This window comes from Telmatherina bonti (genome assembly GCF_933228915.1).
Source record: "Telmatherina bonti genome assembly, chromosome: 24".
NCBI classification, from domain to species: Eukaryota; Metazoa; Chordata; class Actinopteri; order Atheriniformes; family Telmatherinidae; genus Telmatherina; species Telmatherina bonti.
The window spans coordinates 29,520,019-29,536,727 of record NC_136633.1 but is presented as its reverse complement, the minus strand read 5'-3'; the positions used below and the strand labels follow the sequence as shown (position 1 = coordinate 29,536,727).

The window sequence follows — 16,709 nt, the reverse complement described above, 5'->3', positions numbered from 1 at the left end:
GTTAGCGTGGACGTGTCTGTAATTACGTCAGCGTGGACGTGTCCGTCGTTACGTCAGCGTGGACGTGTCCGTCGCGTGGACGTGTCCGTCGTTATGTCAGCGTGGACGTGTCCGTCGTTATGTCAACATGGACGTGTCCGTCGTTATGTCAACATGGACGTGTCCGTCGCGTGGACGTGTCCGTCGCGTGGACGTGTCCGTCGTTACGTCCGCGTGGACGTGTCCGTCGTTACATCCGCGTGGACGTGTCCGTCGTTACGTCAGCGTGGACGTGTCCGTCGTTACATCCGCGTGGACGTGTCCGTCGTTACGTCAGCGTGGACGTGTCCGTCGCGTGGACGTGTCCGTCGTTACGTCAGCGTGGACATGTCCGTCGCGTGGACGTGTCCGTCGTTACGTCAGCGTGGACGTGTCCGTCGCGTGGACGTGTCCGTCGCGTGGACGTGTCCGTCGTTACGTCAGCGTGGACGTGTCCGTCGTTACGTCAGCGTGGACGTGTCCGTCGCGTGGACGTGTCCGTCGTTATGTCAGCGTGGACGTGTCCGTCGTTATGTCAACATGGACGTGTCCGTCGCGTGGACGTGTCCTACGTTACGTCAGCGTGGACGTGTCCGTCGTTACGTCCGCGTGGATGTGTCCGTCGCGTGGACGTGTCCGTCGTTATGTCAGCGTGGACGTGTCCGTCGTTATGTCAACATGGACGTGTCCGTCGCGTGGACGTGTCCTACGTTACGTCAGCGTGGACGTGTCCGTCGCGTGGACGCGTCCGTCGTTACGTCAGCGTGGACGTGTCCGTCGCGTGGACGCGTCCGTCGTTACGTCAGCGTGGACGTGTCCGTCGCGTGGACGTGTCCGTCGTTACGTCAGCGTGGACGTGTCCGTCGCGTGGACGTGTCCGTCGTTATGTCAGCGTGGACGTGTCCGTCGTTATGTCAACATGGACGTGTCCGTCGCGTGGACGTGTCCTACGTTACGTCAGCGTGGACGTGTCCGTCGTTACGTCCGCGTGGATGTGTCCGTCGTTACATCCGCGTGGACGTGTCCGTCGTTACGTCAGCGTGGACGTGTCTGTAATTACGTCAGCGTGGACGTGTCCGTCGTTACGTCAGCGTGGACGTGTCCGTCGCGTGGACGTGTCCGTCGCGTGGACGCGTCCGTCGTTACGTCAGCGTGGACGTGTCCGTCGCGTGGACGCGTCCGTCGTTACGTCAGCGTGGACGTGTCCGTCGCGTGGACGTGTCCGTCGTTACGTCAGCGTGGACGTGTCCGTCGCGTGGACGTGTCCGTCGTTATGTCAGCGTGGACGTGTCCGTCGTTATGTCAACATGGACGTGTCCGTCGCGTGGACGTGTCCTACGTTACGTCAGCGTGGACGTGTCCGTCGTTACGTCCGCGTGGATGTGTCCGTCGTTACATCCGCGTGGACGTGTCCGTCGTTACGTCAGCGTGGACGTGTCCGTCGTTACGTCAGCGTGGACGTGTCCGTCGCGTGGACGTGTCCGTCGCGTGGACGTGTCCGTCGTTATGTCAGCGTGGACGTGTCCGTCGTTATGTCAACATGGACGTGTCCGTCGCGTGGACGTGTCCTACGTTACGTCAGCGTGGACGTGTCCGTCGTTACGTCAGCGTGGACGTGTCCGTCGTTACATCCGCGTGGACGTGTCCGTCGTTACGTTAGCGTGGACGTGTCTGTAATTACGTCAGCGTGGACGTGTCCGTCGTTACGTCAGCGTGGACGTGTCCGTCGCGTGGACGTGTCCGTCGTTATGTCAGCGTGGACGTGTCCGTCGTTATGTCAACATGGACGTGTCCGTCGCGTGGACGTGTCCTACGTTACGTCAGCGTGGACGTGTCCGTCGCGTGGACGCGTCCGTCGTTACGTCAGCGTGGACGTGTCCGTCGCGTGGACGTGTCCGTCGTTACGTCAGCGTGGACGTGTCCGTCGCGTGGACGTGTCCGTCGTTACGTCAGCGTGGACGTGTCCGTCGCGTGGACGTGTCCGTCGTTATGTCAGCGTGGACGTGTCCGTCGTTATGTCAACATGGACGTGTCCGTCGCGTGGACGTGTCCTACGTTACGTCAGCGTGGACGTGTCCGTCGTTACGTCCGCGTGGATGTGTCCGTCGTTACATCCGCGTGGACGTGTCCGTCGTTACGTCAGCGTGGACGTGTCTGTAATTACGTCAGCGTGGACGTGTCCGTCGTTACGTCAGCGTGGACGTGTCCGTCGCGTGGACGTGTCCGTCGCGTGGACGTGTCCGTCGTTATGTCAGCGTGGACGTGTCCGTCGTTATGTCAACATGGACGTGTCCGTCGCGTGGACGTGTCCTACGTTACGTCAGCGTGGACGTGTCCGTCGTTACGTCAGCGTGGACGTGTCCGTCGTTACATCCGCGTGGACGTGTCCGTCGTTACGTTAGCGTGGACGTGTCTGTAATTACGTCAGCGTGGACGTGTCCGTCGTTACGTCAGCGTGGACGTGTCCGTCGCGTGGACGTGTCCGTCGTTATGTCAGCGTGGACGTGTCCGTCGTTATGTCAACATGGACGTGTCCGTCGTTATGTCAACATGGACGTGTCCGTCGTTATGTCAACATGGACGTGTCCGTCGCGTGGACGTGTCCGTCGCGTGGACGTGTCCGTCGTTACGTCCGCGTGGACGTGTCCGTCGTTACATCCGCGTGGACGTGTCCGTCGTTACGTCAGCGTGGACGTGTCCGTCGCGTGGACGTGTCCGTCGTTACGTCAGCGTGGACATGTCCGTCGCGTGGACGTGTCCGTCGCGTGGACGTGTCCGTCGTTACGTCAGCGTGGACGTGTCCGTCGTTACGTCAGCGTGGACGTGTCCGTCGCGTGGACGTGTCCGTCGTTATGTCAGCGTGGACGTGTCCGTCGTTATGTCAACATGGACGTGTCCGTCGCGTGGACGTGTCCTACGTTACGTCAGCGTGGACGTGTCCGTCGTTACATCCGCGTGGACGTGTCCGTCGTTACGTTAGCGTGGACGTGTCTGTAATTACGTCAGCGTGGACGTGTCCGTCGTTACGTCAGCGTGGACGTGTCCGTCGCGTGGACGTGTCCGTCGTTATGTCAGCGTGGACGTGTCCGTCGTTATGTCAACATGGACGTGTCCGTCGTTATGTCAACATGGACGTGTCCGTCGCGTGGACGTGTCCGTCGCGTGGACGTGTCCGTCGTTACGTCCGCGTGGACGTGTCCGTCGTTACATCCGCGTGGACGTGTCCGTCGTTACGTCAGCGTGGACGTGTCCGTCGTTACATCCGCGTGGACGTGTCCGTCGTTACGTCAGCGTGGACGTGTCCGTCGCGTGGACGTGTCCGTCGTTACGTCAGCGTGGACATGTCCGTCGCGTGGACGTGTCCGTCGTTACGTCAGCGTGGACGTGTCCGTCGCGTGGACGTGTCCGTCGCGTGGACGTGTCCGTCGTTACGTCAGCGTGGACGTGTCCGTCGTTACGTCAGCGTGGACGTGTCCGTCGCGTGGACGTGTCCGTCGTTATGTCAGCGTGGACGTGTCCGTCGTTATGTCAACATGGACGTGTCCGTCGCGTGGACGTGTCCTACGTTACGTCAGCGTGGACGTGTCCGTCGTTACGTCCGCGTGGATGTGTCCGTCGCGTGGACGTGTCCGTCGTTATGTCAGCGTGGACGTGTCCGTCGTTATGTCAACATGGACGTGTCCGTCGCGTGGACGTGTCCTACGTTACGTCAGCGTGGACGTGTCCGTCGCGTGGACGCGTCCGTCGTTACGTCAGCGTGGACGTGTCCGTCGCGTGGACGCGTCCGTCGTTACGTCAGCGTGGACGTGTCCGTCGCGTGGACGTGTCCGTCGTTACGTCAGCGTGGACGTGTCCGTCGCGTGGACGTGTCCGTCGTTATGTCAGCGTGGACGTGTCCGTCGTTATGTCAACATGGACGTGTCCGTCGCGTGGACGTGTCCTACGTTACGTCAGCGTGGACGTGTCCGTCGTTACGTCCGCGTGGATGTGTCCGTCGTTACATCCGCGTGGACGTGTCCGTCGTTACGTCAGCGTGGACGTGTCTGTAATTACGTCAGCGTGGACGTGTCCGTCGTTACGTCAGCGTGGACGTGTCCGTCGCGTGGACGTGTCCGTCGCGTGGACGTGTCCGTCGTTATGTCAGCGTGGACGTGTCCGTCGTTATGTCAACATGGACGTGTCCGTCGCGTGGACGTGTCCTACGTTACGTCAGCGTGGACGTGTCCGTCGTTACGTCAGCGTGGACGTGTCCGTCGTTACATCCGCGTGGACGTGTCCGTCGTTACGTTAGCGTGGACGTGTCTGTAATTACGTCAGCGTGGACGTGTCCGTCGTTACGTCAGCGTGGACGTGTCCGTCGCGTGGACGTGTCCGTCGTTATGTCAGCGTGGACGTGTCCGTCGTTATGTCAACATGGACGTGTCCGTCGCGTGGACGTGTCCTACGTTACGTCAGCGTGGACGTGTCCGTCGCGTGGACGCGTCCGTCGTTACGTCAGCGTGGACGTGTCCGTCGCGTGGACGTGTCCGTCGTTACGTCAGCGTGGACGTGTCCGTCGCGTGGACGTGTCCGTCGTTACGTCAGCGTGGACGTGTCCGTCGCGTGGACGTGTCCGTCGTTATGTCAGCGTGGACGTGTCCGTCGTTATGTCAACATGGACGTGTCCGTCGCGTGGACGTGTCCTACGTTACGTCAGCGTGGACGTGTCCGTCGTTACGTCCGCGTGGATGTGTCCGTCGTTACATCCGCGTGGACGTGTCCGTCGTTACGTCAGCGTGGACGTGTCTGTAATTACGTCAGCGTGGACGTGTCCGTCGTTACGTCAGCGTGGACGTGTCCGTCGCGTGGACGTGTCCGTCGCGTGGACGTGTCCGTCGTTATGTCAGCGTGGACGTGTCCGTCGTTATGTCAACATGGACGTGTCCGTCGCGTGGACGTGTCCTACGTTACGTCAGCGTGGACGTGTCCGTCGTTACGTCAGCGTGGACGTGTCCGTCGTTACATCCGCGTGGACGTGTCCGTCGTTACGTTAGCGTGGACGTGTCTGTAATTACGTCAGCGTGGACGTGTCCGTCGTTACGTCAGCGTGGACGTGTCCGTCGCGTGGACGTGTCCGTCGTTATGTCAGCGTGGACGTGTCCGTCGTTATGTCAACATGGACGTGTCCGTCGTTATGTCAACATGGACGTGTCCGTCGTTATGTCAACATGGACGTGTCCGTCGCGTGGACGTGTCCGTCGCGTGGACGTGTCCGTCGTTACGTCCGCGTGGACGTGTCCGTCGTTACATCCGCGTGGACGTGTCCGTCGTTACGTCAGCGTGGACGTGTCCGTCGCGTGGACGTGTCCGTCGTTACGTCAGCGTGGACATGTCCGTCGCGTGGACGTGTCCGTCGCGTGGACGTGTCCGTCGTTACGTCAGCGTGGACGTGTCCGTCGTTACGTCAGCGTGGACGTGTCCGTCGCGTGGACGTGTCCGTCGTTATGTCAGCGTGGACGTGTCCGTCGTTATGTCAACATGGACGTGTCCGTCGCGTGGACGTGTCCTACGTTACGTCAGCGTGGACGTGTCCGTCGTTACGTCCGCGTGGATGTGTCCGTCGTTACATCCGCGTGGACGTGTCCGTCGTTACGTCAGCGTGGACGTGTCTGTAATTACGTCAGCGTGGACGTGTCCGTCGTTACGTCAGCGTGGACGTGTCCGTCGCGTGGACGTGTCCGTCGTTATGTCAGCGTGGACGTGTCCGTCGTTATGTCAACATGGACGTGTCCGTCGCGTGGACGTGTCCTACGTTACGTCAGCGTGGACGTGTCCGTCGCGTGGACGCGTCCGTCGTTACGTCAGCGTGGACGTGTCCGTCGCGTGGACGCGTCCGTCGTTACGTCAGCGTGGACGTGTCCGTCGCGTGGACGTGTCCGTCGTTACGTCAGCGTGGACGTGTCCGTCGCGTGGACGTGTCCGTCGTTATGTCAGCGTGGACGTGTCCGTCGTTATGTCAACATGGACGTGTCCGTCGCGTGGACGTGTCCTACGTTACGTCAGCGTGGACGTGTCCGTCGTTACGTCCGCGTGGATGTGTCCGTCGTTACATCCGCGTGGACGTGTCCGTCGTTACGTCAGCGTGGACGTGTCTGTAATTACGTCAGCGTGGACGTGTCCGTCGTTACGTCAGCGTGGACGTGTCCGTCGCGTGGACGTGTCCGTCGTTATGTCAGCGTGGACGTGTCCGTCGTTATGTCAACATGGACGTGTCCCGTCGCGTGGACGTGTCCTACGTTACGTCAGCGTGGACGTGTCCGTCGCGTGGACGCGTCCGTCGTTACGTCAGCGTGGACGTGTCCGTCGCGTGGACGTGTCCGTCGTTACGTTAGCGTGGACGTGTCCGTCGCGTGGATGTGTCCGTCGTTATGTCAGCGTGGACGTGTCCGTCGTTATGTCAACATGGACGTGTCCGTCGCGTGGACGTGTCCTACGTTACGTCAGCGTGGACGTGTCCGTCGTTACGTCCGCGTGGACGTGTCCGTCGTTACGTCCGCGTGGACGTGTCCGTCCTTACGTCCGCGTGGACGTGTCCGTAGTTACGTCAGCGTGGACGTGTCCGTCGTTACGTCAGCGTGGACGTGTCCGTTGTTACGTCAGCGTGGACGTGTCCGTCGTTACGTCAGCGTGGACGTGTCCGTCGTTATGTCAGCGTGGACGTGTCCGTCGTTATGTCAACGTGGACGTGTCCGTCGTTACGTCAGCGTGGACGTGTCCGTCGCGTGGACGTGTCTGTCGCGTGGACGCGTCCGTCGTTATGTCAGCGTGGACGTGTCCGTCGCGTGGACGTGTCCGTCGTTACGTCAGCGTGGACGTGTCCGTCGCGTGGACGTGTCCGTCGCGTGGACGCGTCCGTCGTTACGTCAGCGTGGACGCGTCCGTCGCGTGGACGTGTCCGTCGTTACGTCAGCGTGGACGTGTCCGTCGTTATGTCAACATGGACGTGTCCGTCGCGTGGACGTGTCTGTAATTACGTCAGCGTGGACGTGTCCGTCGTTACGTCAGCGTGGACGTGTCCGTCGCGTGGACGTGTCCGTCGCGTGGACGTGTCCGTCGTTATGTCAGCGTGGACGTGTCCGTCGTTATGTCAACATGGACGTGTCCGTCGCGTGGACGTGTCCGTCGTTATGTCAACATGGACGTGTCCGTCGCGTGGACGTGTCCGTCGCGTGGACGTGTCCGTCGTTACGTCCGCGTGGACGTGTCCGTCGTTACATCCGCGTGGACGTGTCCGTCGTTACGTCAGCGTGGACATGTCCGTCGCGTGGACGTGTCCGTCGTTACGTCAGCGTGGACATGTCCGTCGCGTGGACGTGTCCGTCGTTACGTCAGCGTGGACGTGTCCGTCGCGTGGACGTGTCCGTCGTTACGTCAGCGTGGACGTGTCCGTCGTTACGTCAGCGTGGACGTGTCCGTCGTTACGTCAGCGTGGACGTGTCCGTCGCGTGGACGTGTCCGTCGTTATGTCAGCGTGGACGTGTCCGTCGTTATGTCAACATGGACGTGTCCGTCGCGTGGACGTGTCCTACGTTACGTCAGCGTGGACGTTTCCGTCGTTACGTCCGCGTGGATGTGTCCGTCGTTACATCCGCGTGGACGTGTCCGTCGTTACGTCAGCGTGGACGTGTCTGTAATTACGTCAGCGTGGACGTGTCCGTCGTTACGTCAGCGTGGACGTGTCCGTCGCGTGGACGTGTCCGTCGTTATGTCAGCGTGGACGTGTCCGTCGTTATGTCAACATGGACGTGTCCGTCGCGTGGACGTGTCCTACGTTACGTCAGCGTGGACGTGTCCGTCGCGTGGACGCGTCCGTCGTTACGTCAGCGTGGACGTGTCCGTCGCGTGGACGCGTCCGTCGTTACGTCAGCGTGGACGTGTCCGTCGCGTGGACGAGTCCGTCGTTACGTCAGCGTGGACGTGTCCGTCGCGTGGACGTGTCCGTCGTTATGTCAGCGTGGACGTGTCCGTCGTTATGTCAACATGGACGTGTCCGTCGCGTGGACGTGTCCGTCGTTACGTCCGCGTGGACGTGTCCGTCGTTACATCCGCGTGGACGTGTCCGTCGTTACGTCCGCGTGGACGTGTCCGTCGCGTGGACGTGTCCGTCGTTACGTTAGCGTGGACGTGTCCGTCGCGTGGATGTGTCCGTCGTTATGTCAGCGTGGACGTGTCCGTCGTTATGTCAACATGGACGTGTCCGTCGCGTGGACGTGTCCTACGTTACGTCAGCGTGGACGTGTCCGTCGTTACGTCCGCGTGGACGTGTCCGTCGTTACGTCCGCGTGGACGTGTCCGTCCTTACGTCCGCGTGGACGTGTCCGTAGTTACGTCAGCGTGGACGTGTCCGTCGTTACGTCAGCGTGGACGTGTCCGTTGTTACGTCAGCGTGGACGTGTCCGTCGTTACGTCAGCGTGGACGTGTCCGTCGTTATGTCAGCGTGGACGTGTCCGTCGTTATGTCAACGTGGACGTGTCCGTCGTTACGTCAGCGTGGACGTGTCCGTCGCGTGGACGTGTCTGTCGCGTGGACGCGTCCGTCGTTATGTCAGCGTGGACGTGTCCGTCGCGTGGACGTGTCCGTCGTTACGTCAGCGTGGACGTGTCCGTCGCGTGGACGTGTCCGTCGCGTGGACGCGTCCGTCGTTACGTCAGCGTGGACGCGTCCGTCGCGTGGACGTGTCCGTCGTTACGTCAGCGTGGACGTGTCCGTCGTTATGTCAACATGGACGTGTCCGTCGCGTGGACGTGTCCTACGTTACGTCAGCGTGGACGTGTCCGTCGTTACGTCAGCGTGGACGTGTCCGTCGTTACATCCGCGTGGACGTGTCCGTCGTTACGTCAGCGTGGACGTGTCTGTAATTACGTCAGCGTGGACATGTCCGTCGTTACGTCAGCGTGGACGTGTCCGTCGCGTGGACGTGTCCGTCGTTATGTCAGCGTGGACGTGTCCGTCGTTATGTCAACATGGACGTGTCCGTCGTTATGTCAACATGGACGTGTCCGTCGCGTGGACGTGTCCGTCGTTACGTCCGCATGGACGTGTCCGTCGTTACATCCGCGTGGACGTGTCCTACGTTACGTCAGCGTGGACGTGTCCGTCGCGTGGACGTGTCCGTCGTTATGTCAGCGTGGACGTGTCCGTCGTTATGTCAACATGGACGTGTCCGTCGCGTGGACGTGTCCTACGTTACGTCAGCGTGGACGTGTCCGTCGCGTGGACGCGTCCGTCGTTACGTCAGCGTGGACGTGTCCGTCGCGTGGACGTGTCCGTCGTTACGTTAGCGTGGACGTGTCCGTCGCGTGGATGTGTCCGTCGTTATGTCAGCGTGGATGTGTCCGTCGTTATGTCAACATGGACGTGTCCGTCGCGTGGACGTGTCCGTCGCGTGGACGTGTCCTACGTTACGTCAGCGTGGACGTGTCCGTCGTTACGTCCGCGTGGACGTGTCCGTCGTTACGTCCGCGTGGACGTGTCCGTCCTTACGTCCGCGTGGACGTGTCCGTAGTTACGTCAGCGTGGACGTGTCCGTCGTTACGTCAGCGTGGACGTGTCCGTTGTTATGTCAGCGTGGACGTGTCCGTCGTTACGTCAGCGTGGACGTGTCCGTCGTTATGTCAGCGTGGACGTGTCCGTCGTTATGTCAACGTGGACGTGTCCGTCGTTACGTCAGCGTGGACGTGTCCGTCGCGTGGACGTGTCTGTCGCGTGGACGCGTCCGTCGTTATGTCAGCGTGGACGTGTCCGTCGCGTGGACGTGTCCGTCGTTACGTCAGCGTGGACGTGTCCGTCGCGTGGACGTGTCCGTCGCGTGGACGCGTCCGTCGTTACGTCAGCGTGGACGCGTCCGTCGCGTGGACGTGTCCGTCGTTACGTCAGCGTGGACGTGTCCGTCGTTATGTCAACATGGACGTGTCCGTCGCGTGGACGTGTCCTACGTTACGTCAGCGTGGACGTGTCCGTCGTTACGTCAGCGTGGACGTGTCCGTCGTTACATCCGCGTGGACGTGTCCGTCGTTACGTCAGCGTGGACGTGTCTGTAATTACGTCAGCGTGGACATGTCCGTCGTTACGTCAGCGTGGACGTGTCCGTCGCGTGGACGTGTCCGTCGTTATGTCAGCGTGGACGTGTCCGTCGTTATGTCAACATGGACGTGTCCGTCGTTATGTCAACATGGACGTGTCCGTCGCGTGGACGTGTCCGTCGTTACATCCGCGTGGACGTGTCCGTCGTTACGTCAGCGTGGACGTGTCCGTCGCGTGGACGTGTCCGTCGTTACGTCAGCGTGGACGTGTCCGTCGCGTGGACGTGTCCGTCGCGTGGACGCGTCCGTCGTTACGTCAGCGTGGACGTGTCCGTCGCGTGGACGTGTCCTACGTTACGTCAGCGTGGACGTGTCCGTCGCGTGGACGCGTCCGTCGTTACGTCAGCGTGGACGTGTCCGTCGCGTGGACGTGTCCGTCGTTACGTCAGCGTGGACGTGTCCGTCGCGTGTACGTGTCCGTCGTTACGTCAGCGTGGACGTGTCCGTCGCGTGGACGTGTCCGTCGTTATGTCAGCGTGGACGTGTCCGTCGTTATGTCAACATGGACGTGTCCGTCGCGTGGACGTGTCCTACGTTACGTCAGCGTGGACGTGTCCGTCGCGTGGACGCGTCCGTCGTTACGTCAGCGTGGACGTGTCCGTCGCGTGGACGTGTCCGTCGTTACGTTAGCGTGGACGTGTCCGTCGCGTGGATGTGTCCGTCGTTATGTCAGCGTGGATGTGTCCGTCGTTATGTCAACATGGACGTGTCCGTCGCGTGGACGTGTCCGTCGCGTGGACGTGTCCTACGTTACGTCAGCGTGGACGTGTCCGTCGTTACGTCCGCGTGGACGTGTCCGTCGTTACGTCCGCGTGGACGTGTCCGTCCTTACGTCCGCGTGGACGTGTCCGTAGTTACGTCAGCGTGGACGTGTCCGTCGTTACGTCAGCGTGGACGTGTCCGTCGCGTGGACGTGTCCTACGTTTCGTCAGCATGGACGTGTCCGTCGTTACGTCAGCGTGGACGTGTCCGTCGTTACATCCGCGTGGACGTGTCCGTCGTTACGTCAGCGTGGACGTGTCTGTAATTACGTCAGCGTGGACATGTCCGTCGTTACGTCAGCGTGGACGTGTCCGTCGCGTGGACGTGTCCGTCGTTATGTCAGCGTGGACGTGTCCGTCGTTATGTCAACATGGACGTGTCCGTCGTTATGTCAACATGGACGTGTCCGTCGCGTGGACGTGTCCGTCGTTACATCCGCGTGGACGTGTCCGTCGTTACGTCAGCGTGGACGTGTCCGTCGCGTGGACGTGTCCGTCGTTACGTCAGCGTGGACGTGTCCGTCGCGTGGACGTGTCCGTCGCGTGGACGCGTCCGTCGTTACGTCAGCGTGGACGTGTCCGTCGCGTGGACGTGTCCTACGTTACGTCAGCGTGGACGTGTCCGTCGCGTGGACGCGTCCGTCGTTACGTCAGCGTGGACGTGTCCGTCGCGTGGACGTGTCCGTCGTTACGTCAGCGTGGACGTGTCCGTCGCGTGTACGTGTCCGTCGTTACGTCAGCGTGGACGTGTCCGTCGCGTGGACGTGTCCGTCGTTATGTCAGCGTGGACGTGTCCGTCGTTATGTCAACATGGACGTGTCCGTCGCGTGGACGTGTCCTACGTTACGTCAGCGTGGACGTGTCCGTCGTTACGTCCGCGTGGATGTGTCCGTCGTTACATCCGCGTGGACGTGTCCGTCGTTACGTCAGCGTGGACGTGTCTGTAATTACGTCAGCGTGGACGTGTCCGTCGTTACGTCAGCGTGGACGTGTCCGTCGCGTGGACGTGTCCGTCGCGTGGACGTGTCCGTCGTTATGTCAGCGTGGACGTGTCCGTCGTTATGTCAACATGGACGTGTCCGTCGCGTGGACGTGTCCGTCGTTATGTCAACATGGACGTGTCCGTCGCGTGGACGTGTCCGTCGCGTGGACGTGTCCGTCGTTACGTCCGCGTGGACGTGTCCGTCGTTACATCCGCGTGGACGTGTCCGTCGTTACGTCAGCGTGGACATGTCCGTCGCGTGGACGTGTCCGTCGTTACGTCAGCGTGGACATGTCCGTCGCGTGGACGTGTCCGTCGTTACGTCAGCGTGGACGTGTCCGTCGCGTGGACGTGTCCGTCGTTACGTCAGCGTGGACGTGTCCGTCGTTACGTCAGCGTGGACGTGTCCGTCGTTACGTCAGCGTGGACGTGTCCGTCGCGTGGACGTGTCCGTCGTTATGTCAGCGTGGACGTGTCCGTCGTTATGTCAACATGGACGTGTCCGTCGCGTGGACGTGTCCTACGTTACGTCAGCGTGGACGTGTCCGTCGTTACGTCCGCGTGGATGTGTCCGTCGTTACATCCGCGTGGACGTGTCCGTCGTTACGTCAGCGTGGACGTGTCTGTAATTACGTCAGCGTGGACGTGTCCGTCGTTACGTCAGCGTGGACGTGTCCGTCGCGTGGACGTGTCCGTCGTTATGTCAGCGTGGACGTGTCCGTCGTTATGTCAACATGGACGTGTCCGTCGCGTGGACGTGTCCTACGTTACGTCAGCGTGGACGTGTCCGTCGCGTGGACGCGTCCGTCGTTACGTCAGCGTGGACGTGTCCGTCGCGTGGACGCGTCCGTCGTTACGTCAGCGTGGACGTGTCCGTCGCGTGGACGTGTCCGTCGTTACGTCAGCGTGGACGTGTCCGTCGTTACGTCAGCGTGGACGTGTCCGTCGCGTGGACGTGTCCGTCGTTATGTCAGCGTGGACGTGTCCGTCGTTATGTCAACATGGACGTGTCCGTCGTTATGTCAACATGGACGTGTCCGTCGCGTGGACGTGTCCGTCGTTACGTCCGCGTGGACGTGTCCGTCGTTACATCCGCGTGGACGTGTCCTACGTTACGTCAGCGTGGACGTGTCCGTCGCGTGGACGTGTCCGTCGTTATGTCAGCGTGGACGTGTCCGTCGTTATGTCAACATGGACGTGTCCGTCGCGTGGACGTGTCCTACGTTACGTCAGCGTGGACGTGTCCGTCGCGTGGACGCGTCCGTCGTTACGTCAGCGTGGACGTGTCCGTCGCGTGGACGTGTCCGTCGTTACGTTAGCGTGGACGTGTCCGTCGCGTGGATGTGTCCGTCGTTATGTCAGCGTGGACGTGTCCGTCGTTATGTCAACATGGACGTGTCCGTCGCGTGGACGTGTCCTACGTTACGTCAGCGTGGACGTGTCCGTCGTTACGTCCGCGTGGACGTGTCCGTCGTTACGTCCGCGTGGACGTGTCCGTCCTTACGTCCGCGTGGACGTGTCCGTAGTTACGTCAGCGTGGACGTGTCCGTCGTTACGTCAGCGTGGACGTGTCCGTTGTTACGTCAGCGTGGACGTGTCCGTCGTTACGTCAGCGTGGACGTGTCCGTCGTTATGTCAGCGTGGACGTGTCCGTCGTTATGTCAACGTGGACGTGTCCGTCGTTACGTCAGCGTGGACGTGTCCGTCGCGTGGACGTGTCTGTCGCGTGGACGCGTCCGTCGTTATGTCAGCGTGGACGTGTCCGTCGCGTGGACGTGTCCGTCGTTACGTCAGCGTGGACGTGTCCGTCGCGTGGACGTGTCCGTCGCGTGGACGCGTCCGTCGTTACGTCAGCGTGGACGCGTCCGTCGCGTGGACGTGTCCGTCGTTACGTCAGCGTGGACGTGTCCGTCGTTATGTCAACATGGACGTGTCCGTCGCGTGGACGTGTCCTACGTTACGTCAGCGTGGACGTGTCCGTCGTTACGTCAGCGTGGACGTGTCCGTCGTTACATCCGCGTGGACGTGTCCGTCGTTACGTCAGCGTGGACGTGTCTGTAATTACGTCAGCGTGGACATGTCCGTCGTTACGTCAGCGTGGACGTGTCCGTCGTTATGTCAGCGTGGACGTGTCCGTCGTTATGTCAACATGGACGTGTCCGTCGTTATGTCAACATGGACGTGTCCGTCGCGTGGACGTGTCCGTCGTTACATCCGCGTGGACGTGTCCGTCGTTACGTCAGCGTGGACGTGTCCGTCGCGTGGACGTGTCCGTCGTTACGTCAGCGTGGACGTGTCCGTCGCGTGGACGTGTCCGTCGCGTGGACGCGTCCGTCGTTACGTCAGCGTGGACGTGTCCGTCGCGTGGACGTGTCCGTCGTTACGTCAGCGTGGACGTGTCCGTCGTTACGTCAGCGTGGACGTGTCCGTCGCGTGGACGTGTCCGTCGTTATGTCAGCGTGGACGTGTCCGTCGTTATGTCAACATGGACGTGTCCGTCGCGTGGACGTGTCCTACGTTACGTCAGCGTGGACGTGTCCGTCGTTACGTCAGCGTGGACGTGTCCGTCGTTACGTCAGCGTGGACGTGTCCGTCGTTACGTCCGTCGCGTGGACGTGTCCGTCACGTGGATGTGTCCGTCGTTATGTCAGCGTGGATGTGTCCGTCGTTATGTCAGCGTGGACGTGTCCGTCGTTACGTCAGCATGGACGTGTCCGTCGCGTGGACGTGTCCGTCGTTACGTCAGCGTGGACGTGTCCGTCGTTACGTCCGCGTGGACGTGTCCGTCGTTACGTCCGCGTGGACGTGTCCGTCGTTACGTTAGCGTGGACGTGTCTGTAATTACGTCAGCGTGGACGTGTCCGTCGTTACGTCAGCGTGGACGTGTCCGTCGCGTGGACGTGTCCGTCGTTATGTCAGCGTGGACGTGTCCGTCGTTATGTCAACATGGACGTGTCCGTCGTTATGTCAACATGGACGTGTCCGTCGCGTGGACGTGTCCGTCGCGTGGACGTGTCCGTCGTTACGTCCGCGTGGACGTGTCCGTCGTTACATCCGCGTGGACGTGTCCGTCGTTACGTCAGCGTGGACGTGTCCGTCGCGTGGACGTGTCCGTCGCGTGGACGTGTCCGTCGTTACGTCAGCGTGGACGTGTCCGTCGTTACGTCAGCGTGGACGTGTCCGTCGCGTGGACGTGTCCTACGTTACGTCAGCGTGGACGTGTCCGTCGTTACGTCCGCGTGGACGTGTCCGTCGTTACGTCCGCGTGGATGTGTCCGTCGTTACATCCGCGTGGACGTGTCCGTCGTTACGTCAGCGTGGACGTGTCTGTAATTACGTCAGCCTGGACGTGTCCGTCGTTACGTCAGCGTGGACGTGTCCGTCGCGTGGACGTGTCCGTCGTTATGTCAGCGTGGACGTGTCCGTCGTTATGTCAACATGGACGTGTCCGTCGTTATGTCAAGATGGACGTGTCCGTCGCGTGGACGTGTCCGTCGTTACGTCCGCGTGGACGTGTCCGTCGTTACATCCGCGTGGACGTGTCCGTCGTTACGTCAGCGTGGACGTGTCCGTCGCGTGGACGTGTCCGTCGTTATGTCAGCGTGGACGTGTCCGTCGTTATGTCAACATGGACGTGTCCGTCGCGTGGACGTGTCCTACGTTACGTCAGCGTGGACGTGTCCGTCGCGTGGACGCGTCCGTCGTTACGTCAGCGTGGACGTGTCCGTCGCGTGGACGTGTCCGTCGTTACGTTAGCGTGGACGTGTCCGTCGCGTGGATGTGTCCGTCGTTATGTCAGCGTGGACGTGTCCGTCGTTATGTCAACATGGACGTGTCCGTCGCGTGGACGTGTCCGTCGCGTGGACGTGTCCTACGTTACGTCAGCGTGGACGTGTCCGTCGTTACGTCCGCGTGGACGTGTCCGTCGTTACGTCCGCGTGGACGTGTCCGTCCTTACGTCCGCGTGGACGTGTCCGTAGTTACGTCAGCGTGGACGTGTCCGTCGCGTGGACGTGTCCGTCGTTATGTCAGCGTGGACGTGTCCGTCGTTATGTCAACATGGACGTGTCCGTCGCGTGGACGTGTCCTACGTTACGTCAGCGTGGACGTGTCCGTCGTTACGTCAGCGTGGACGTGTCCGTCGTTACGTCAGCGTGGACGTGTCCGTCGTTACGTCCGTCGCGTGGACGTGTCCGTCACGTGGATGTGTCCGTCGTTATGTCAGCGTGGACGTGTCCGTCGTTACGTCAGCATGGACGTGTCCGTCGCGTGGACGTGTCCGTCGTTACGTCAGCGTGGACGTGTCCGTCGTTACGTCCGCGTGGACGTGTCCGTCGTTACGTCACGTGGATGTGTCCGTCGTTATGTCAGCGTGGACGTGTCCGTCGTTACGTCAGCGTGGACGTGTCCGTCGCGTGGACGTGTCCGTTGTTACGTCAGCGTGGACGTGTCCTTCGTTACGTCAGCGTGGATGTGTCCGTCGCGTGGACGTGTCCGTCGTTACGTCAGCGTGGATGTGTCCGTCGCGTGGACGTGTCCGTCGTTACGTCAGCGTGGACGTGTCCGTCGTTACGTCAGCGTGAACGTGTCCGTCGTTACGTCAGCGTGGATGTGTCCGTCGTTATGTCCGTCTGGAGATGTTTGTCCGGCTGGAGTCTTGCAGCTGATCCAGACTCACCTTGAACTTGCTGGGCACCTGTAGCTTCGGAGAAGGGATCCCCAGAGCGTAGTCTACCAACACCATGGTGAGGATGGTGATGAAGACGGCGAAGTCGCTGATGATGGCTCTCACCTGAAAGTAAACGGACAGATCTGCATCCAGCTGG

At 61.3% G+C, this 16,709-nt stretch overlaps 1 protein-coding gene across 1 annotated transcript in view; it reads right to left on the bottom strand.

The window, feature by feature from the left end:
• LOC306773923 (sodium-driven chloride bicarbonate exchanger-like) overlaps positions 1 to 16,709 on the bottom strand; it is a gene marked incomplete at both ends in the record, with an annotated part of 107,454 nt that overhangs the window by 15,928 nt on the left and 74,817 nt on the right. The window contains 1 exon segment of the mRNA XM_079263868.1: positions 16,562 to 16,675. Coding sequence (XP_079119994.1) covers positions 16,562 to 16,675 — 114 coding nt within the window.